This window comes from Ambystoma mexicanum, chromosome 11 (assembly GCF_040938575.1).
Source record: "Ambystoma mexicanum isolate Mex_15411 chromosome 11, UKY_AmexF1_1, whole genome shotgun sequence".
Classification (NCBI taxonomy): Eukaryota; Metazoa; Chordata; class Amphibia; order Caudata; family Ambystomatidae; genus Ambystoma; species Ambystoma mexicanum.
The window spans coordinates 1,104,781,430-1,104,805,476 of record NC_090934.1 but is presented as its reverse complement, the minus strand read 5'-3'; the positions used below and the strand labels follow the sequence as shown (position 1 = coordinate 1,104,805,476).

Here is a 24,047-nt window from a genome sequence, read left to right as displayed (position 1 = left end):
GGCAACAAATCCCTACAATAGTCATCTGTCTCCTCCCAGCCCAAACCGTTTAGAGCTAGTGGTCAGTGGATTGACTGCCGAATTTGCACATTGAGTGCTGAGCGCTTCTTTACTTGGAGTTATAGATTCAGCCAAATGTGATTTGGTCTTGACTGAAAACTGATGTAGTTAACAAGGTTTCAAATTTACCTGACTTGTCAGGTGTGCATAAATTTGTCAAATTAGACTAGGCAGGCTCAATTTTTACCAATTTTTTGGTCAAATTTGAAAACAATCAAATATATGAGGGCAAGAGACTTGTGCAGATTCATTTTGAAAGGTGTAACCTTCCCCCCATACAGTTCAGTAAGATAATACCTCCAGCGCCCCTCTTCAACATTAAGTGGTTTGCACGATTGATTCTGTGATTCACTTATTGAGTGTATTGCTCGCCTTATCCATACTTATGAGCTTAGTGTTAAGAGACCTAACCATATTTTGAATGGTTCACTTTAGGTTTATTTTTATTTATTTTTTATTTTATTGTGCATTTATTAGGCGCTTATACAACAAGTGAATTGAGTTTCAAAGCGTCCACAGAGCAACATGGGGGGAACATGGGATAGAAAACAACTTATACACTGGAGTTTAAAGATGGACTTACTAGGCCTTGTAAGCATTCAGAACGTGCAAGTGCAGAGAGAGAAGCGACAGGGGGGAGAGGAGGGTAAGTGCTGGAGTGCCTGTGCTCGTGGGTGAGCAGCAGATGTAAGCGCTCAGTGTAGTAAGTGCTAGGGAGCATTGAGCTGTAATGAGTAGTTGAGTGCAGGCCTACAGTGGCGTAGGCCAGTGGGTGCCAAGGCAATGTGATCACTGCGTCGTCTGTAACTGCGCCGATGAAAATGTTGACGCCATTTACGGTGCGGCGCCACCTCACCCAGCCCGCATACCCCTACCACATCCCCCACCCCACTTACCTTCACGGCGGTACACTTCTGTATGTGCTGCCGACTCCCTGCTATCCCTGTGGATCGGAGCTAATGCTCCAGGTGCTTTTTAAAAAAAACATTTTTTTAAACTTTCTTGTCCCCCGCTTACAACAATGGTAAGCGGGGCACACCCCTGCAGCCCCGACTCCCGTTACTGCCCCCAAGGAGAGCAGGGGACACCCCCGCAACCTCCACTCTGCTTGGGGGCAGTAATGGGAGTCAGTATTTTGTGCCCCCCAAAGTCGCAGTGACTGCGGGGGCGCACAAATGAGGGAGACATATGGAGTATTTCCAGTGTGGGAGGTCAGGGCCCTGAAGGACACATAAGGGCCCTGGTCACCGATCACAGCCACTGTGAGATTAGCAGAGGAGCGAAGAAGGGAAGGAGGAGGCAAAAAGGAAAGTCTTGAGTAGCTTCCGGAATTTGAGGAGGTCCGGCTCATGACAAAGAGGAAGGGGGAGGCTGTTGCATAAGAGGGAGCAAGCTGAGGGAAGAGATCGACCTCCGGCCCTCTGTTTAGCGAAACATTTTACACACAGAGATTTGGTACCAGAGTAGACGTCTAGGGGGAGAGTATTTGGTAAGAGCAAGTTGCAGATAGCTTGGTCCCCGGCCCCAGACAGCCTTATGAATAATGCAGAGGGATTTCTATTTAATTTGTGCAGCAACCGGGAGCCAGTGAAGAGTTTTTAGGGCAGGAGAGATGCAGTCCCTGGGCTTGAGGCCAAGGATAAGTCTTGCTGCCCTATTCTGGATTAGCTGGAGGGGTCATAGAGAGGAAGAGGGTAGATTCAAGGGAAGGCTATTGTAGTAGTCAAGCCTAGAGAGAACCAGGGCTCGGGTAACATTGAGCTTCTGGGGGAAAGTGAGAAAAGGGAGAATTCCTTTCAGAAGGAAGAGTTGAAAGTGGGACTTTATGGCAATGTCCTGAATGTGAGGGAGGAAGGAGAGGGAGGAGTCGAAGATGACTGCAAGGATTCTGGTTTCAGATGAAGGAGAAAGGGGACAGCCCATAGAGGATAGCCAAAGTGAGGAGAAGAAAGAGGGAGCAGGAGTCCCGATAGGAAGGATCTCAGTCTTGCTGGCATTGAGGAAGAGATTGTTAGAAGGGCACCAGGGCTGGATGACAGATAGGCAGTCCGGGATGATGAAAGATGTAAGAGGGTCAGCGGGGAGTTTGAAGAAAAGTCATGTGTCATCTGCATAGCCCTGGAAGTTAGGCAAAAAGGTGGAAATGAGGAGTGCTAGTGCAGCAAGGTAATGGTTAAAGAGCCAAGGGGAGAGGTTGGAGCCCTGGGGGACACCACAGGTGGAGTGAGAGGTGGGGGAGGAGAAAGGGCCCAGAATAACCTTGTATGGACGGTCACTTAAGAAGTAGGTCAGCCAGTCCAGTACCAGCTCTGAGATACCCAGAGTATCGTGGAGCCGTTTTTATGAGGATGGAATGGTTGACTGTGTCAATGGCAGAGGAGTCCAGAGATGCGAACAGTTCTTCACGGGTGTTCAGAAGAGCAGTTTCTTTGCCTCCGGATGCTCGGAATCCAGATTGATGGTTGTAAAGACCGCCAAAAAGTTCAGTATGAGGCGTAAATCGGGGGAAGGCGAGTTTCTACAAATGTTTCCCATGGAAAAGGGTGATAGAGATAGGGCAGTAGTTGGCTGGGCAGGCGGGGTCTGGAGGAGCAGGAGGAAACATGTTTGGAGGAGACCTTCATGGAGCAGACAACTCTGGTGACCGCATCAAGTGTGACAGGGGAGGAGGAGCGAGAGTAGGAAGGAGGGTGAGAGACCATAGGAGGCAAGGGAGTGGAGGAGGGGCCAAGGGAGAGTGACGCAAGTGTGCTCAGGATGTCCTGAGATTTAGTAGTGAAGTGTGTGGCCAATGCGTTGCAGAGAGCTTGGGAGGGGAGGGGTGAGGAGGAGACTGTGGATGGGTTAATTTTAAGGTATTGTGGGTCATTCTCCACAATACCTTAACATTAGATGGATGGTAGCAAAATGCCACTCCTCCAAACCGGCAACTAAAATCCTAAGCTGTCTCCTTGCAGTTTCTTATTACGGTACAGGCTGGTGCAGCTGTCTTGCAGCAGCTCCTCCTGCTTTGTCACTTGGCAACCCTTACCCAGATATATAGCTATCCACCACAGGGATATATTCCACCATAGTGCCCTGAATGACATCGGATAATGGGAACGAAGCTTGAGTTGTTTATGATGTCACTTGGAGCCCAAGGTGGACTAGACCCTGTAGATGATGTGGCCACCCATCTATGATTTTATGATGCATCTCTTATTTACCCCTTGTCTTCTCCTCATGAACCAGCTTTTAGGGGTACAGAGAAGGCATGAGGGAAAGCACAGACAACTAGATGGGCATCTCTCACGTATCCCCTTGCAACTGGCATCCCACAACCTTATCTCACATGCCTCGTGTTTGCCTTCCCCTCTGCAGAAAAGAAAGAAAAGCAAGACCTGCAGACCTACGCGCCTCCCTCCCCCTCGCCAACCCCTTCTCCCTGGCATGGCTCCCAGAGAGGGCGGGAGCTGCGAGCTTTGAGGTTTCTGAGGCCCACTGCTCCTATGCTGTTAAAGGCCGGCACTATGCTGTGCTTTGGCAGCGAGGGAGCTTCAGATCCCTGAACCTGCCAGGCTTCAAGCTCCTGCACTGTCAGGGAGTCACAGACGAATGGGTGCTGGACACTATTATTATTATCATTATTATGGTATTTATTGAGCACGGACCTAGCTTCGAGAAGCAACAGAGTGCTCTACAGAGGTATACAACAGTACAGATGCATAATGGAGCTCTTTTCAGAGGTAACAGAACAGATATACAGCAGGGGGGTAGGATGCAGAGGGGCACAGAGGAGGGGTATAGCTGTATCGGGTGGCGGGGAGGAGAAGGGCGTCTAGCAAGTCAGGTGGTGTGACGTGATGGCTTAGGTTTTGAGGAGGAGGCCTTTGGGTTTTACCCTGCCTTCCTCAGGTCTTTGGGGGCTCTAGCCCTCTGCAGAGATGTGTCTGTGGTCTTTTTGAAACTTATTTTATTTGGAGTTTGAGAATGTTCAACAGGTGTAAAAGAAACTACGGAGTTGATTATGAAGTTCATAATCCACCTTGACCTCAAGGTAGGAGCATGCAATTGTTCTAAATGAGAATACTTGCTAATGCACTATACCAACAAATCATGTATTTACATCTGCTTGTTTGCAGCTGTCTTCATGACATTTGGTATTAATGAATGAATTGATCCAAGAGGGAAAAATCATATAACATCCTTTCTTCATTCTTTCAGGTGCCAGAAGATCATAGCATCAATGATGAGTCCAGCCATGGCCGTGTTCAAACAACAAAAGGTGGAGGACGTGTACGAGATTGGAGAAGAACTGGGCAGGTACAGTACACCCCCCACACCCGTTGAATGGGCTGCTTTGTTCATTGTGAAGCTGAACAATCCAACAGGAACCACAACTGTATTTGCATTTCTTTAAAACAGTGCATGGTGTTGGCCTACTCCCGAGTTAAGGGCCTGAGGCGAACACATTGGGAAGCACAAAAAGTTAAAAATATAAATGCAGGAGCAAGTCACTCGCTTGGGCCGGTATGGATTGTCACGCCAGGGGAGTGGCAGCAAAGAAGGGCTCCAGAAGCCGACGTGGGAGGAACATGGGCAGGTCAGATGTACTGTAAGGCGAAAGTTGTGGGATGCAGAAGTGATGTGGTAGTTAGAGGGGCTAAAGGGGAGAGAGTGCAGCCAGCGTACTGTGAACCAAGAGGCCTGCGGCATGCACAAAAGAAGCACACATCACAGGGGAGAAGTGGAACTTTGGTTGTAAGGCAAGAGTGGGTCTTATATAAGTGATTAAGGTCCGCTCTGGCCCCATTCATCAGAATGGAACAATCAACATACCAATGTTGTAATGTACGTTATAGGTTTTGTATCATGATTGCTGTTTGCATCATTATGCCCTCCAGAGTTCCAGTTAGTGATCTATTTTATTTTTTATATATTTATTTTATTTATATACAGTCGGAACAATGCTCTTTTGATCACAAAAGAACATACAAAAGATAAGAAATCAGATATGCTGGAAGTAGTGAGCTTCTTACAACAGGGTGAGTTTGAGGGACATTCTGACCAGGTTGTGGAGGGGAGTAAATGGAACTGTCACCAGGGGCAATACATAAGTGGATAAGTCGACATACATAGATCAAGGACAACCAACACTGGGCATTTTTAAGTGCAGCTAGGCAGTATGGCCAGCTGTGCTCGGGACGTGACCATGATGGGTGAAGTGCTAGAATGGAGGCAGAGGAAGTGAGAGACAGAGGCGGGTTAGAGACGAGGGAAACATTTTTGCTAGCCGGCAGATGAGGGGTAGGTTAAGAGGGTAACTCAGAGGTGAGGAGGTAGGCTTTTAGTTTGGTTTTGAACAAATCTGTGTGGACTGTTTCTCAGATGCCTGCTGGAAGAGAATTCCATGCAAGTGGAACAAGAAGAGAGAAAGAGCGGAAGCGAGAGGAAGCACAGGGAGGGCGAGAAGCCACAATGGTAGTCGCGGAGACAGAGCTAAGATTCCGAGAAGGCTTATAGAATTGGATAGAGGAGGATAGATACAGTGTTGCCTAACCATGGATAGATTTATGAACTAGGAGAAGAAATTTAAATCTGGCCCTGTTTTGCATCGGCCATCCAGCATCGTGACGGTATAAGGAAATAGGTGTGAAGTGAGGGAGTTCAGAGAGAGTCCTGGTAGCAAAATGAATGTTCTTGTCGAGAGGACAGAGAGCATAGTTAGGGAGACCAAAGAGTCTGATGGCACAGTAGTCCAGTTTAGAGAAGACAAGATTGGTTAACAGATGCCTGGCGGTGTTAAAAGGAAGGAGGTAGGTGCCTGATGTTGCTAATATTTTGTAGGTTGAGGTGAGCTATTGTTCCAGTTTTGGAGATGAAAGTAGAGAAGGCGTGAGAAGGGTCATAGATGACGCTGAGGCTTCTAGCTGAAGAAGAGTAGGGGAGAGTGTCAGGTGGAAACTGGATAGGCAGAGGAAGAAGAGTACCTCTATTTGGTAGAGTTGAACATCAGAGTGTGAAGCCATCCAATATTTAATGCAGGGAGACAGTTGGAAATTTTGATAAAGAGATCAGAGGAAAGTTCAGAAAAAGAGAAGATTTGGGGGTCGTCTGCGAAGAGTTGGTACGAGAACCCAAAGGAGGAGATTATATATTTGAACCACTGACTTTCAAAATTCGGTAGAACTGAAAAGAAAAAAGAGCCCGGTCGACCCACAAACCAGTTCCAACCTGGATTTGAATCCCATTTTTGGACTGAGTTATTCCTTTCTACATTTCTCTGTTTACCAATGTCAATTCTTTCCCCTTTATAGTGTTATTGAAGTTCATAAAGTGTATAACAGAGTCTTATCCATATAGAACGGCAGAACAGGAGAGAAGGAGGGCATTACCAGGCCTTGGATACATATTTCAAATACTGAACAGTGATCTAAAAGCCTGGTCATATAACGTGGGTACACACAGAATTACAAGATGAGGGTGCAGGAGAGAAGACAGAAGGGCAAAGAAAAGAGGGACCTGGAAGGCTGCAAACGAGAGCATCAAACAAATGTTTGATACTTCATAACAAACATGTTCATTAAAATATGATTCACAATGGCTTTCTGTAATGTCTAGAATGGTTTTTAATCCCCTGTGCTCTGACTAGTTAGTCTTTTGAATCATATGTGGGTCCTATCTGTGCTTGATTGGAGTTTGTGCATCCAACTTTCTAAACAACTCAGTTACAGAAGCAATTAAACAGATGTTGTAAACAGCTGGAACCTGCCCATTTATAACAAGATACGAGGGTACTGGGCCATCTGATCGTGTAATTGGTGAAACTGCCATTTTAACACATTTCTCACTGCCTTTTTTTCAGGGGATGAACCGGGTATGGATGCTTTACAATTTTATTTTTTGGGTAGTAGAAGGGTGGGTTAGGCGTGGCAGGGGCCTTCAAGGGTGGTATGGGCTGCTTGCCCCCCATAAAAAAACAGTGAAAAATTCAGAAAAAATGCAAGTGCATTCAGATGTCCCTGATCCAATATTAGAGGCTGCTGAACGAACACCTGGCACTTCAGAACTGTGACCTTCCTGTACCACCGGTCGATCATCTACCATCCGTAGCACACTGCCAGTCAAGCATTGTTTTAGTTTTGGCTCTGAGGTGGTGCTTTAGGCTGCGGTACGCTGGCGGCCCATTGGAAACAGTGGTGCAGGGGTGTCGCATTAACCGCCCGTTCAGTGCCCGCTCCTGCTTCCCACATGAGGATGACCACAGGATTCTGCACCTTCTGGCTCACAGAATGGAGTCCGTCTCCGGAGCCATCTCACATTGAGGCAATGCTGGTGATGTGGAGCGGCCTCTGCATTTCATTTGGCGGTAGATTTGGCCAGCATGCATCAATGGTATTACAGCCCACGTCGGAAGGCTGTAATGGGTGCTGTCACTACCCTTTCTCTTATTAAGTGCCATCAGCATCAGTTCAGGCCCTCAACTATCGAGCAGTCTGATAACACCTGTTACAGCCTGTAGCGAAGTAAGTGCACTTCTTAAAAATACCACATTACAGTTTTGACATTTTTCGCAATAAGCGTATAAATGCCCTGTGACCCATCGAGTGGCACAGAGCAGAGGCACGGTACAGATTCCACATGTAAATTAAAGTATTTTGGGGTCTTTCCATGGATACTTTGGATGATGGCATAAAGGGTCTTGAAAGTGATTTTGAGATTGATGGCGAGCCAGCTCATTGATTTCAGGGTCCGAGAAATGCAGCTCGAGGCATTCGTAGCAGCTGACAGGCAAGCTGCAAGGTTCTGGTGCACTTGGTGACGCGAGATTTGGGGCCTGATTTACAAATGTTAAAAGATTCCATGTTAAAAGATTTTTTAGTAAATCGGGCCCATGGTGTTTTGGCAGGCTGTGGTAGAATGAGAATGCACGCGGTAGCTAGAGATGAGAGTTGACCCTACCAGTACTGTGCAGTCTTTAGGGGGAATGCATCAAACGAGTGACGGCCAAGCATAATGGCAACGTGTGAATAGGTGCAGTGTGTTACTGAGCCTTCAAGTGTGATATACAATGCGCAGCATACATTCTGTTCTATTACCAGTTACAGAAATTGCTATCAATGCACAGCATGCATTATGTTGCATTACCAGTTCCAGATGTTGCTATCAATGCACAGCATACATTCTGTTTAATTACAAGATTTAAACATTGATATCCTGTTGTATTACCAGTTACTGGAATTATCAATGCACAGTTCTAGAAATTGATATCAATGCCCAGCATACATTCTGTTTAATTACAAGATTTAAACATTGATATCCTGTTGTATTACCAGTTACTGGAATTATCAATGCACAGTTCTAGAAATTGATATCAATGCCCAGCATACATTCTGTTGTTGCCAGTTACAGAAATTGATATCGAAGCACAGCATGCATTCTGTTGTTGCCAGTTACAGAAATTGATATCGAAGCACAGCATGCATTATGTTGCATTACCAGTTCCAGAAGTTGCTATCAATGCACAGCATACATTCTGTTTAATTACAAGATTTAAACATTGATATCCTGTTGTATTACCAATTACTGGAATTATCAATGCACAGTTCTAGAAATTGATATCAATGCCCAGCATACATTCTGTTGTTGCCAGTTATAGAAATTGATACCAATACACAGCGCACATCCTGATGTATTACCAGTTGTGGATGGATCTTATGTTGTTGTAATGTTTTTGCTGTGGTTTTTTAATGTCATCCGAATAAAAACATTTGTTTACAACACATCTGGAAGGGTAGCTCAGGGGGAACGCATTTGTACTGGAAGCAAGGTAATGCAGAGCAACACATTAGAATCCCGGTCCCGTGCTTAGACACTGATCTCCAGTGTTAAGCGCGGTATAAAAGATTTGTAATTAATAACCTGCATTTGTTCTCTTTTTACCAACACATTCTATATTTATTCTACCTATTTCAATAAGGGTGTAGAAGTACGAGTCAGACACACAATGGTGGCATGAGGATTGGCAAAGACTTCTTTTATTACATGAAAATAAAGGAGCAAAAAACCCAACTATCTCTAATAATAAAAGGGGTTTTCCTGCCTCCACTAAAAATACTATGGAATCTGCCAGGGAGTCCACCGTCCTGTGTCAATGCCTATGTCCTTGCCTTGCACTCTGAATTGAACTAAATAACTGGAGGGGGTTTCAATAACTCCCAATAGGGACCGTGTTCTGAGAGGATGGCTCCCTTACGCAGGTTGTCATCGCATCTGAAAGTAACAAAGTTCCAACTTCAGTGCGTTTCTCAAAACAGAGTTCACAATCTTTCTTCCTTCTCCATCATAGTGGTTTTCACTATATTGTCTTCCGAATACATGGTTCTTCTGTTGTCTTGAACAAGGGGGGGTGACTCCCTCCCCTCTGGCCCCAGTTCACTGTGTTAGGGGAATGACTCCTTCCCCCTAACCGTCCTCGTGTGTTTGGGTTGCTCAAGTCTCTGTTGGGGGAATGTCTCCCTTCCCGTGGCCTTTCCCAGGCTTCCAAAATCACACAGTGGCTGCTGGGGGATTGTCTCCCTTTCCCTAGCCTTCTCAAAGAGCACAATGTTTGCTGTGTGAATGCATTCCTTCCCATGGCCTCTTCTCAGGCTTCACAATGCTTGCTGGAGAGAATGTCTCCCTTCGTGTGGCCTTTCTAAGGCTTCTTGGCAGTTCTTGTTGTCAGGGGGAATGGCTTCTTCGTCTGGTTTCATTTACCTTTTGTTATGCACAGCCCACATGGTTTATCACTCTGTCAGTTATTGTGACTATTAAGAGGTATCAAGGATATTTCTTCCTTTTTATGGGTGCAGGTCCCAGACTTGCTTCTTTTGTGTGACCCTCCTTCTGGATAGACCTGGTTCACTTTCCTGCCAAGCGATATTGTGCGGCCCAAGGTATGACTGCGTCTCTTCCCCTGGATTAGAGTCCCAGATCCTGTATTCTTGGCTTTTCTGTGGGTGTAGGTCCCAGACTCACCTCTCCTGTATAGCTTTCTGTTGGGATAGACCTGGCTCACTCTGCTGCCAAGTGCTATCATGCGACCCAAAATATGATATTGTTTCTTTCCTTTGGTCAGGGTCCTATACACTGTATTTCTGCCTTGCTCTCCCCTTTTGGGCTCTCCACCACATTCTCGGGGCCCCAGCGGACTCCCAGAGGCAAGCGTACCTTCTCTCGCGGTCCGTGCTCGTCCTGGGTCTTCCCTGGCATTTTCAAATAGCTGTGGGACTTCCCAAGCTCTTGTGGTCTGCATTCTCGCTGCTGCGGCAGCAAGCTTTTTGTGGGTTGCGCGGCTCTCCATTCTTGCGCCATCCTTTGGTAAGGGACACCTGGAGTTTCTCTTGGTGGGGCTGTCAAGTGGGTCTCCCACTCTGTACCGTCCCGGAGCTCCTCGCTTCCTTTTCGGCATCCCAGTCTATTCTCTTCCCCTCTAAGCTGTGCTGGCACTCACAGCTCCTTCAGGGTGGATCGGACAAACTTTCTAGTACTCCTTCCATTTTTTGTATTTGAAATGTCCATATTGAATGGAGCGCGATCTTGGTTCCATGTTTTGCTCGTTATTGTTCTGCAGATCTACTTCGTCGCAGTGTTATCTATATTACTGTCCACTGGGTTAGGTGGGATCCTCCTCGTCTCAGTTCCTTTATTTACTCTGTATGGGTTGTCCCTACGCTTCCTCGTCTCAGTATGTCCTAAGAGGCTCGAGTTTTCTACCTTGCCGAAATATATAGAGGCGGGTGCAAGGTAGGAAGATGAGGGAGGTAAGCGTGAAGTATGGGAATACTGCGTTCTCCCTCAATTTATTTTATTTTTATTTATTTATTGGTTATTTGTAATGTGCACTATACAGCACAAATTGTGTTTCAAGGTGCATCAAGACAAGGGGGGTAGGGATGAGGAAACAGTGGTATAAAACACAAACAAAATCGTTCTTAAAAAGTTTTGAAACATTCGGAACGTGAAAGTGCTATAGGATGAGAGCAGGGTATAAGGGAGAGACAGGGGAGTGCAGGAAGGGGGAAGAAAGGAAGCAGACAAACAAAACGTTCTGACTAGTTCGTGAGACGGTTAGGAACTTGCAGGTGCTGAACATGAAAAAAGGGGGAGAAGGAGAGGAGGGGAAATGCAGGGGGGGGTACATTAATGCAAAAACCAGTTTATATGTCCAAGAAGAAATAGGTAAACTGCAATAGGAACAAAACAGACATGCAATTATGACAAGCTGGTAAGCGTGGCTGCAGGCTGCAAATGCCTCTCCTCATGGAATGAGTGGCGGCTTCATCATGCATGCAGGCAAACAATTAAGGTGAAGTTCAGCACTGAGCTGCAAGTGTCACTCCAAAGGTCGATGGTAGGACAATAAAGAACAGTGCCGGGCTGCACGAGACTATCCAGCGGTCATAGGTAAGACAGGGAAAGTGCAACGCTGGCTTCAAGTGTCACTCCAAAGGTCGATGGTAGGACAATAAAGAACAGTGCAGGACTGCACGAGACCATTCAGTAGTCATAGGTAAGTCGGGTATATGCAGCGCTGGGCTACAAGTGTCAATCTGATGGTCAGTAGTGCGCTGGGCTTCAGGAGTCAATAATGGAAACAATTAGGACAATTGTCAAACCAGTATTCACAAGTAAGGACATACAAGAACAGTACTGGGCTGTGGTGACAATCTGGAGGTAAGCTAAGTGAAGGAAGGCAAGCAGAAGATATACAAATGGAAAGCAGGTAAAGCCATTAGTGCAGAAGATGGAGGGAAGTACAACTCACAATGCGAGGACGGGATGCCTGGAGACAGAGGTGAAAGTGAAAGAGATGATCAGGCATGCAAGAAGATCAGAGACCTAAGCTGGAGCAAAGGGGCTGCGAAGTAGACAGAGCAAGGTAGCAGAGGATAGAGAGGTGCACAATGGTGAGAGTGGGAGTTAGAGATTGGACAGGGGGGTCAGCAGTGACAAGAAAGCGGGTGGTAAGGAGATAGGGGCGGGAGGGAGTGCTGAACCAGCAAGCAACAGAGATAGAGGAGAAGGGTGTGCAAGACATCGAATCAGACAGCAAGTGGCGTAGAGCCTGTCAAGGGACGAAGACCAGGAGCGGAACCAAGCAAGGGTGAGAAAGGGTAGGATGGGTAAGGGATGTAAACGGAGAAGGGAAAGCAGTATAGCAGGCTTGTAAGGGGAGAGAATGCTAACACACGCTGTAATGACAAAAACACACAGGGCCGGGTGTTTGGAAGATCAGAATGGCCACTAAGCCCATACAGACCTGGACAATCATTAGGGGAATAACGTGTCATGGAGTGCAGAGGATGAACAGGATGATGAGGCAGCAGACAGATAGGTCAGTTACAACAAATAGGGAGCAAAGCAGAGGCAGATAAGGATGGGAGGGGGACAGGAAAAGGAAGAAGGCCAATAGAAGAGAGGTGAGGGAAGGCAAAGGTGAACCATACCTGCCAATAGAGGGGCGTGAGCAGGAGAGAAAAACAAAGCAGGCCACTATTCTATACACCTTAGAAGTTTTCCCCCTGAAGGCAGTATTATGGCTGCCGAAGTTAGAGGCTAAAATGTTACGCTCACTTCTGAATCTCCCGAGTGCTGTCCCAGTAGAGGCTTTAAGGTTACAGCTAGGCCTCCAGTCCCTTCTATTCAGCTAGGCCTCCAGTCCCTTCTATTCACATGGAAAATGGCCACTTTTAAGTTCTGGGCTGATCTAAAATGTAATAGAAGCTCTACGGCCTCATTACTTTACAACACACAAGCCCATAGTGACTGCTTACCCACATGTGCCTGGCTCCGGGACCTTGATCCATGGCAGGAATCCACTGTCAGGGTTGTCTGACATTCCCCTGTTTCTGAACAGCACTAATAGGGAAAGTCGCACATTCGATTGAATCTGGTCACTGAGCAGGCTGGCGGACCTGCGTAAATATGAGATCTAGACAAATCAGGGCTTGTTTGGGTACTCCCCGAGGAAATATTTGACTACACTCCGCCTGCCTGCACTTCTACGTTTTATACTGTGTTTGCGCTTTGATCTTCTCCGGTACTAGCAAATACTGGTGCCTGGAGAGGAATCAATAAAGAGGAGCATATCTATCGTGTCTGTACCCTAGGAGTTGGAACAGCACGGCATATCCTGACTAACTGTGTGACCCTTCAGGATCTCTACATGAGGAATCATCAGGAATCATCATCTACATCAGGAATCAATAAAGAGGAGCATATCTATCGTGTCTGTACCCTAGGAGTTGGAACAGCACGGCATATCCTGACTAACTGTGTGATCCTTCAGGATCTCTACATGAGGGTATACGCTAGATTTGGCAGCTATGGCTCCGATCAGTTTTGGAGTTCGATATTCAGCGCTGAATCGTATGTAATTGTGGCTTCAGTTTTTCATGTCTGGCTTTAAATGAATTCTGTGTGTGGAATTTTTAAGTGACTTTTACGAGGGAATTTTGAAATGAAATGTTAATCTTTTTATGTTCTTGATTTTAATGTATGTGTTTTGTATGCTTTACATTGCCTCCTAAATGCAACAAACAAATAAAAAAATTAAAAAAGTAGCAGGCAACTCCAGATTTTAGCAGAAAGGTGGATGGAAGGCAGGGCCCTCCATGCCCAGACAGCCCCAGACAGGAAAAAGGGCCTTGTATGGGGCCTTCGATAGGGGCACCAGCGGGGAGGTGCATGTGAAATTTGAATGAATCCTTGGAGGGACTGCAATGCCGCTGTAGAAGCGGCCTCGATTTGTAGAGCATTGTCGTGGGCTGCAGATGGAAACAGCCTCAATGGTTGTTGTCGGTGATGGCGGTCATCAACCAGAGGAGCATCTGGTCCGGCGATTGTGTCCATTACGGCATCGGCCTCCTGTTGCCATACAGTGAAATGCAGGAGGCGGTCGGTGCCTCACTGCTGATGTTGGTAGAAGGAACAGAGCCCAGACAGGCAAAAGGGCCTTATATAGGGGCGTTGATGGGGACGGCAGCACAGTCTGCCGTCTGGGAGGCGTAGGTAACATTTTAATGAGTCCTCCAATCTGAGGGACTGTAATGCCGCCATAGAGGCCGCCTTATGGTGTAGAGCATTGTTGTGGGCTGCAGATGGAAACAGCCTCGATGGTTGTTGTCGGTGATGGCAGCCATCATCCAGAGGAGCATCTGCTCCACCAATTGCGTCCATTATGGCATCAGCCTCCTCCTGCCATGCAGTGAGCTGCAGGAGGAGGCTCGTGCCTCACTCCTGATGAAATCCTCCCGCTGAGTACCACCCCCTGGTGGACAATCGGGTAGCGGCCTCACCTCCCTAGCCTCATGGGAATTAGCTCCCCCCATGGGAGCAGTAACAATGCCCTGGGATTCATCACACTATGAACAACTGGGAAAAATAATATGCACAAGATTGAGTCCGAGTCAGATTGTAGAAGAGGAAGGCAGTGTGACAGTGGATTATAAAGAATAACATATCCTCTAGCACCTAAAAAGTGTATTGAACGTCAACCTGGAATTCTATGACTCTGGTTACAGCACTCCTCACTGACTTACAGTATCCTTATAATGTGTAGTTTGGGGTACTTAATCTAATATCAGGTTTTTTATCTAGAGCATTTAGCCAGACTGCTGCTGCTTCTAAGAGCTGTAACAACGGCTGCTATAATTACCCAAATATAAGGGTACTCTGTTTATCAACCTAAGAAGGTTAGTGTGCTGGTGCAGCCTTGCTTGGATTCGAACTCGGGTGGTGCAGGCTGGTCCCTTATCAGAGGCAAGTGCTTACCCCAAGAGTGAATCTCCTGGACCGTTTGGTTCTGGAAACTATCATCATTCAAATACACATATACATGCTCTTGAAATATGCCCTATAATATTGCTCCGCAAATGGTAACTTTATCATGACATGACATCAACAAGGTATTTTTTATCGCCATTTCTCCTCTTTCTCTTTATGGGTGGGGGCGTCACATTACTTGATCCTTATGCAGCCTCCCTATCCCCCAGAAAATAGTGAAATGGCCCTCGGGGAGCCCTTCGCCTCCTGACACATATATACACCTCTGCCATAGTTTGTGGATGTACTGTAAACGCAACACCCTTTCCGTTTGGTAAATGTTGGCTAAAGAGTTTTTGGCTGAAAACTTAGCTACGATTGGGTGTTCACAGGTAGATAATAAAACCACTATCTCTGTTCTGGGCCTTTGTAGATTTGCCCGGGTAAGTCCTTTTTCTGCACTGAAGCCAAGGCACGCCAGAGCTTAAATAACATGGTGTGGTGAGGGGGTCCCAAAAAAGGACGTGTTCTGGCATGGAGGCAGAGTTGGTAAGGAGCACTCTATACAGCTGCCTTGCCAAGGGGTTGAATGAATAAGGTAAACAGCTAATAAACCCCAAATGCAAACAACCTCAACGGCAAGGGGCCACCCACAAGGGTTCTGTGTCATTTTGCTGGCATTAGAATGTCACCAGCAAAAAAACACAGCCATCTGCATTCACGTTTTTTGGTCGTTTGCTTCTTTCTCTTCTGAAAACTGCCCCCTGCCCACTCCTTTACCTCCCTCGCCCCCCTCTGTGCTCCTTGTTGTAAAGTGCTTATCTGTGAATGCATGAGCTGTGAGAATGTTGGAGTCTTGCTGTAAAATGTTGTCCTTTGAGTGTGTGTGAAGGTTCCACCCTATGCCAGTTAGAGCTGGGCCTACCTGGGTGATGGGACCCAGTGGTTTGTTTGATTGTTTGTTTGTTTATTTTATTTATAGTGCGCGCCAGACCCTGGGGCATCAGGGCACAAGACATAAGGATACGTTCAGCTCAGTTACATAGGTACATGATATACATCGAGGATCATATAGGACAACACAATTTACATGAGGGACTAAATACAAAGAATACAAATTAATATACAGAATAGGTGTCATCAATATACAGAAAAATGGGCAGTGAGAAAGAGTATGAACAGTTAGGTGCAGAGTGGAGCAAATACTTGGGTTAGCCTCTATATAGTAGAGGCAGCTGTTGTATGGCTATAGTATGGTGGTTTACTTGTTCGTTTTCTTTCAGCCAGTCAGTCATGTTCAGTCTAAATTTGGCGAAGGTTTGATGTTTTCTTAGGAAGGGCGGGAGGGAATTCCACAGTTGAGCTGCCTTAACTGGGAAGCTAGATCCCCCAATGGTGGATATTTTAAAGCGTGGTACAAGGAGGCAGTTTGAGTTAGCTGATGGGATGTTTTTCTGATAATCCTATCAGTTAAATATGGTGGTCCTTTATTATTTAAACATTTATGAGTAAGGGTAGCAATTTTGAGTCGTATTTTGTCAAAAATAGATAGTCATTTGTATTTTCTCCTGGTGGAGGAGTTGTGTTCCTTTCTATTTATATTGAGTGCTGCTCTCAGATCGTTATTTTGGAGTACCTGTATTTTTTGGATGATGTGTTTACTCGCACCAAAGTACAGGGCATTACAATAATCCAGTTTGGAAAGTATGAGGGCTCTGGAGAGAATTAGACAGCTGTTTGTGGAGAGAAATTGTTTACCTGCTCTGATTAATTTGCACATATAGACAGTAGCAGATGCCAGGGAGTTAACTGTGTTCCTCCAATGTAAGATCTTGATGTAACTAAGAATAAACCTTAAGTGTTTCACCTGCAAAGCGTACCGAGGCTGCTTTACATCACTTCTACCACTCTTTGAAGCCATTAGGGGGAATGCCAGCAGATGCATTTTTCACCGGTGTCATGCCCTTGCTGGTGAAATGAACAAATGCGTACCCCATGACAGTTGCCCAGGTAAATTGCCGAGACCTAGGAGCAGATCTGCAGCCGTGCAGCAGGACCTTGTGTCTTACTGGCATCGAGACACAGTATATTGCCAGGCGCCCACTGCTGAAACCTCACCTGGCATTCTCCGGTTCTGATATCGGCTACTGATAAAAGCCATCATTTCTAGCCAACAGCACAACAGGTGCTGCTGCATTTATGTCATCTAACCGATTGTTGATGTATATTGTTCAAAAAGAAGCACTTCCGGGTGTAAATTGTGCGTTTTAAAAACTGTTCCAATCAATGACACTGATTCGCAAAGCATTTCACCAACTTGCATTAGTCAATTGTTGACCCAAATTGAACTCACGGACAAATCAGCTACCACATTGGCGTTTTCTGATGAAGAAGCCATACAGATCCTTGGATTTATTAAAGACACCTGCAAAGAACTGCTGGGGACAGATAACCCCCAAAATCTAATTCAAAAATTGGAGAGATTAATCCGTAGAGAAATCTCGCAAAAACTTAATGTGACCACGTTGGCACAGTATTTTAAATCCAAAAGAATTCCCAGAGGATTAAGGATTTATCTACGCCCTACACTCTGCAAAGACAACTTGGAATTTGTTAAACGGTGGGAACAAATTTTGAATAAATGCTTGCTGGATCTTATTCTATTAACAATTGAGGAATTATCAAAATCATTATCACAAATCAACCAGGAGATCGAAGAGATTTCTTCACAACTGTCCAAATTTAAAACAACGGCAGAACTGGGATCTATCTTAGAAGATATCAATAGCAAACTAGACAACTACAAAAAGGAAATAGAACAGCGGAAAATAAGGAAATTCAGGCGAGATACCCTTGATTACGCCCAGGATATTGTCTACTCTTGGCAGGAGTTCTATAACAGCAAACAAGCCAACTTTACACCAAGGCAACCAAAACCACGACCCACTAACAATAATACGGATAGTAGCGAAGTCACCAGCGGTGAGCTTGAAGAATGTCCTTCGACTAGCGGGACGACATTACCAACAGTGGGAATTACTCCAAGTGATATTTCTACTCCCACAATTGGGACCGTACCAGCACCAATACCACCACCTGAGATTTTTTTAGGAGGAGGAGAAAAACCAGACGAGGGAAAAAGAAAACCCTGTCAGAAGAACAAACATTGAAGGAACCAATAATAGTCAATATCTCTTCCAAACCTCTTTCTCAGTCACAAATAGATACTCTCAATTTAGGTATCTCATTTATACCAACTACCAATACAAGTCTGTTTGAAGAGGAGGTAAATCTGTTCAAATTAATTCGAAAAATGGATCTGAAAGTCTTTTTTGATAATCTCACTACAGTTACAAGCACAAAAGATAAATGTCCTTATCTGGAAATAAAAGACAAGAGTCATTTTCATCCACAAATTAATCATCCCCTGATAAATTTGTTTAAATTAAAAACCACGAGAGCAATTAGAAGCTTGAAATACACGACCTCTAGCAAACAAAATATCAAAAAACACCAGTTGAGAATAATCAAAGATCTAGCTGAGAATAATAGTATAACTATTAAGAAAGCAGACAAAGGAGGGGCTCTCGTTATTATGGACACCTCGTTTTATAATGAAGGCTGTTTGAAACTGTTATCTGATCAAAATACCTACCTTAAATCGGATAGTGACCCTGTTAGCAAGATTAAGGCTACGATCAAAACAACCATAGAAAAAGCCGAAAATGCAGAATGGATATCAGAGAACACAAGTAAATTTCTGATTAACAACAATCCGGTAACACCGGTGTTCTATGGACTCCCGAAAATTCATAAGAACAGAACAGACCCACCTTTTAGGCCAATCGTCGCGGGTACAGAGAGCATCTTTCATCCCTTGGCAGTATACCTTGATACGGCACTGCAACCGCTAATTCAAAAAACAGAAACTTATCTAAAGGACACAACTCATTTTCTACAGAATATCAGAGATTTGAACTTGGAGGAACCTAACCTTATACTATTTACAATGGATGTTACTAGTCTCTACACCTGTATTCCACATAACCAGGGCATTAATGCCCCCGAATGGTTCTTACTAAAACATGAAGAAGTTACTATTCACAAAGTATTTGCAATTGAACTCATTAACATCATTCTCTTCGACAATTACTTCAGGTTTAATGGACAATTCTTTCTGCAAACATCAGGTACATCGATGGGATCATCGGTGGCACCCTCATATGCCAATATTTTTATGTATTTCTTCGAACATACACATGTTCTAGATAATGTTGCTTGGAAAGACAAAATCAAGAGCTGGTTTAGATACATTGATGATATCTTCGGCATATGGAAAGGAACCGAAGAAGAACTTTTGAAATTCTGGGAATACCTCAACAAATGTAACGACAGGATTAGGTTGACAATGGACATAGGTAAACCATCTGTACATTTTCTGGATGTCACCATTGAAATTACGAATGAGGGTCTTAAAACACAGATCTACAGGAAACCGACAGATGTGAATAGTCGTCTACATTTCCAAAGTTTTCATCCAAAACATCTTAAAGAAAATTTACCTTACAGTCAACTTCTCAGAGTGAAAAGAATTACTTCGGAAGCAGATAAACTAGAGGAAGAATACATCAACATGAAAACAAGATTCAAAGACAGATGTTTCCCTGGAGACCTGATCGATAAAGCCATACTCAGAACTGAACTGCATAGCCGAGAGGACCTCCTGGACCCAAAAGCCAAAATGAAGAAAACTAACTTAATTCACTCTTTGAAATATTCCAGTCAGAGTTTTCAAATCAAGAGAATTATTCACAAAAACTGGGAGATCATAAAAACAGATCCACAATTGAACAACCTTTTTCCGGAACCACCAATGCTGGCATACAAGAGGGGCAGAAACTTTCGCGACAAATTGATTAAGGCTGAAAAACAGAAACCTGGTAATCAAACTGTGCTGTGTAAAACCAAAAATGGGACTTTTCCATGCCTTAATTGCCAACACTGTTCAAATGTGATTAAAGGCGATCACATCCGCCATGGCAATACTGGCAAAAAGATACCTCTGAAACAATATGCTACATGTGACTCTAAAAATGTTATTTATGCCTTACGCTGTCCATGCGGGAAATATTATGTTGGCAAAACCACCAGGAAAGCAAAGGAGAGATGGACAGAACACAAGTCTAATATTCGCACAAAAAACATTAAATCACCAGTATACAGACACTTCAGAGACCATCAGCATACAGTAGCACAAATGCGCTTTGTAATACTAGAAACTATACATCCACTTCCTCGAGGAGGTAACTTACAGAAGTTACTAGCCCAGAGAGAACTTTTTTGGATTCATTGCCTCGACTCCCTCTCCCCTTTGGGGATGAATGAAGACTATTATCTGGGCCCTTTTTTATAAATTTGTTTATACATTTTATAAATCATGTATCTAAATTTACTGCCTTTCATCATAAAAAATGTAACTTTATTTTATTTCCATTCTTTTGTAGTAGGTCTATTTTTCATGTGACTATGTAAGATTGTACGCCCCTAGGTGGGCAGGCATTACATGTATTTTCTAAAGACTCCTCAGTTTTGGACATTTATGACATAGTCCCTGTAGGAAGACTGACAATTTCACTGATCTTCACTTACTTTATCATCTCCATTGCTTATTCTTTTACGTAATGAGTACTTTACTGTTTTACGCTACTTCCTTTTCCATAGTTTTTTACAGCCACCATCACGTTCTGACGCAGATCGTGTCACTATGGTGACGGCGCTATGAGTATTCCACACTTTGCTTACTTCCTAACGCTACTCTCCTTCCTTATGTGAATACTTTTACTTTTTAAGCGTTCGCGCATGATAAATGACATCATTCTCATGACGCCCTACATCTTTCCATCAAACGCACACGCATACGCCTTCTTGATACGTCACGGCGCTTTGTTTACTTTCCTTCCTTAGGGTATTGCGCATGTTCGCATATGACGCAAGCCTTATGACGCTCTTGACCTTTTCCTTAGGCGCACACGCAATCTTCTGTGCATGCACTCCTTTGAGTATAAATAAAAGGCACCCATTGGAACAACGCATCCTACTTTGGCGAGATGTGTCACTCCTCGGCTCCCACGTTCGTTGATCTTTGGCGAATTCTGTAAGTAGCTTAGGTACTTTTCCCTGTACCATGGACTGACTCGTTATTCGAACTAGCACTTATCCTTTTCTTCTTACTTTCAGCTTTTTGCGGTTAGGATTTCTTCTGGGTACCGTTGAGCAGGACATTATTATTGATGTAAGTGTTTATCTATTTTCTTTTACTACATTCCACCGAGGCTCTACTTATTTTCCTAATTAGAGCTATTACTTGTATTGCAGACTTAATATTGATCTATTGTTGGACGCGGGGTCCTATCAATCATTTACTTCATGAATACATACACCTCTAGGATTGTTTCCCTATCTAGACACCCACTTGCTGGGGTAAGTGCTGTCCGCTTTTCTTCCGACCATACTGAGTTAAGACCTTTTGACAGCAATCTCTCTCTCTTGACTGCATGTGCGGATTGATTCGATAGAATTCTGGTTATTTTGAGCCGAGCCAAGCTCTTTTTCTCCACATTTCTAATAATAGCTACACTAGCTGATTTACCTCTAGGATATAGAGGACCCTGATTGATCTAAGTATGTATTAATACGTGTTTTGTTAAAAATTGCTAAAAAGTAGTTACTGTGTTAAAGAATACTTTATTGTTGAAATACAGTGTGAAATTTTACACTGAGATGTTTCTTTTCTACTATTTAGAAATCTGATGAATTGTGATATTGCCCCTGAAGAAGAGTTTGTGACTTGAAACGCGTTGGGCTTCTTTATTTGTATAATAAAATATTGTGTTTTACTGAAATATTGAAAAAGAGAGTTTCTTATATCAAATTGTCAATCATGCCAAATGGTTAATATGAACTATTGATTACCTACTTGAATGTTTGGTCTGATCTTCAGACATTAGAAAGTGTGCAGGGGACGGGAGTTCCTAAAGGACTCTTTAGGAACAACCACTTTTTTGTTCTTACATATCCAACCTAGATGCCAAGGTTGAGCCTTTGCCCCCCGCACCTCAAAACTCCATATAAACATTGTAGAATGTCTTCAACAATACCCTTGCAGGTATTTAACCAAAAGAACCTTTAAAATAGGTGTGCCTTAGTGTTATCTGCTGTTCCAAATTGGACTATTCACAATGGGAAAGAGTGCTTTCACAAATCACTTTACACCAGCAACCATTCTTTGTGTATCTTTCCACATCGGTATGCACACCCCAGCGTTAAACGGGGTTTCGATCTCTTTGTAATGCACTACTTTGAATATGGAAGGTTGCACAAAGCTAGTTTGCAGGCCTTCAGCTGATCTCTGTTCTCTGCCACATTCATTCCAACGCTTGGCTATGCCACTAATCATCCTAAACTACTATGACATATAAAGGAGAGAAAAGCTAAAACCCACCTTCCCTTAAAACGGGTATAGTAGCTCATGTATACAGCAGGCAGTTTAACACATTGTAACCCAGCTATCTGAAGGCTTATTTATTTGTATTTATTGGGTATTTCTAATGTGCCTTTAAACAATGTGGTTCGAGGCGCAACAAGACAAGAGGGTGGGGGGAAAAGTGAGGAAAAACAAAAAACGATCCTACTAGGCCTTGTGACATTCGGATCATGCAAGTGCAGCAACGAGAAGTGCAGGGAAGAGGGGAGGGGGGTAGTGCCGGTCAGGGCAGAGGGTCTGTGAGAAAAGCAATTGCCAGGGGAAGCCAAGTGGACAGAGCCTGGGGAAAGCAGAGTGTGCAGGGGAAGGAAGGTCCACGAGCTAAGTGCAGGGTAAAGGGCTGGAGAGCTACAAGGGTGCTGATCTAGCTAGGCTTATAGTGCAGGGGGCGGGGCCCGGAAGGGCAAGTGCAAAGGAGGGGGGTCAGGGGAGACCAAGAGCAGGGGGTCTGGTGCCCTGTAAGACTCTGGGGGAACCAGGCAGCCAGTCAAGGGCAGACTGGGACATTAGCAGGGACGGGGAAGAGGGAAGGAAGAAGAGAAAAGGAAGGTCTTGAGAAGCTTCCGGTACGTAATGCGATCCGGCTTAAGTCTGAGAGGTGCAGGGAGGCCATTCCAGAGGGAGGCACCTGTGGTGGAGAGAGATCTGCCCCCCACTCTCTGCTTGGAAAAGCATATGATCTGCAGAGAGTTAGTATAGGAACAGCAAAACTCAATTAAAGAAGTAGAGGAGTACCGCTCCCGCCCACTTCGACGACTGTATTTAGTGAGAGAGAGTTGTATGTAATGCGGTCCCAGGCCCCAGAAAGCCTTGTGGATTATGCAGAGGGTCTTAAACTTGATCCTCTTAGCAACAGGAATCCAGTGGAGAGATGTTAGGGCTGGAGAGATGCAGTCCCTGGGCTTGAGGCCAAGGATAAGTCTTGCAGTCCTATTCTGGATTAGTTGAAGAGGGCAAAGGGAGGAGTTAGGCAGATTGAGGAAGAGGTTGTTGCAGTAGTCCAGCCTGGAGAGAACCAGGGCTCTGGAGAAATTGTGCTTCTGAGGAGGTGCAGCTGAAAGTGGGCCTTCTGGCAAGGTCTGTAATGTGAGGCGTGAAGGAGAGCGAGGAATCGAAGATGACCCCAATGTTTTTTTCCACACAGGAGGGTGTCTAACTTGCACTTTGCCCTGCACCTGGTCGGACCAGATGCAGGGTAAGCCCTTTATGTATTAGGGATGCGTCTACAAATGTGCATCCCATAACCCTGATCACATCCCTAAAGCGCAGAATGTTCATCTTGAGAAAGTTATGTGTGTAAAGCAGGGGTTTCTTTACAGTGTAAAGGGTGGAGCGATGCGGCAGGCATACATTTATTTCTTCACTTTCCATTCCAACTTTACAATGGCTGGCCAATGAGGTCATTAGTACCTTGGTTTTGGATACCAATCCCTGGCAATGGCGGTGCTTGTGCTGTTAGAGCAAGTATCTGGTGTGTGACAGCAATAGTTGTCAAATGACCCATCACCTGAAACATGGCTGCCGATTCCCACCGGCTGGATAGTGTGTGTGCACATCGAATTCCTTTTTGCCAATTTTCTTTCAGATAGCATGCTTTCGTTGGGGTTTTTTGTTTGCTTTTTCCATTTTTGGTATACCCCATTCCACACTTCTCTTT

At 44.7% G+C, this 24,047-nt stretch overlaps 1 protein-coding gene across 3 annotated transcripts in view; it reads left to right on the top strand.

Annotated features, from left to right (window-relative positions):
* Positions 1-24,047, top strand: part of DAPK2 (death associated protein kinase 2) — a 1,397,186-nt gene that overhangs the window by 340,534 nt on the left and 1,032,605 nt on the right. For all 3 annotated transcript variants that reach the window (XM_069624406.1, XM_069624405.1, XM_069624404.1), the window contains exon 2: positions 4,264-4,362. In XM_069624406.1, coding sequence (XP_069480507.1) covers positions 4,286-4,362 — 77 coding nt within the window. In that variant the 5' untranslated portion in view covers positions 4,264-4,285. The remainder of the gene's footprint in view (positions 1-4,263; positions 4,363-24,047) is intronic.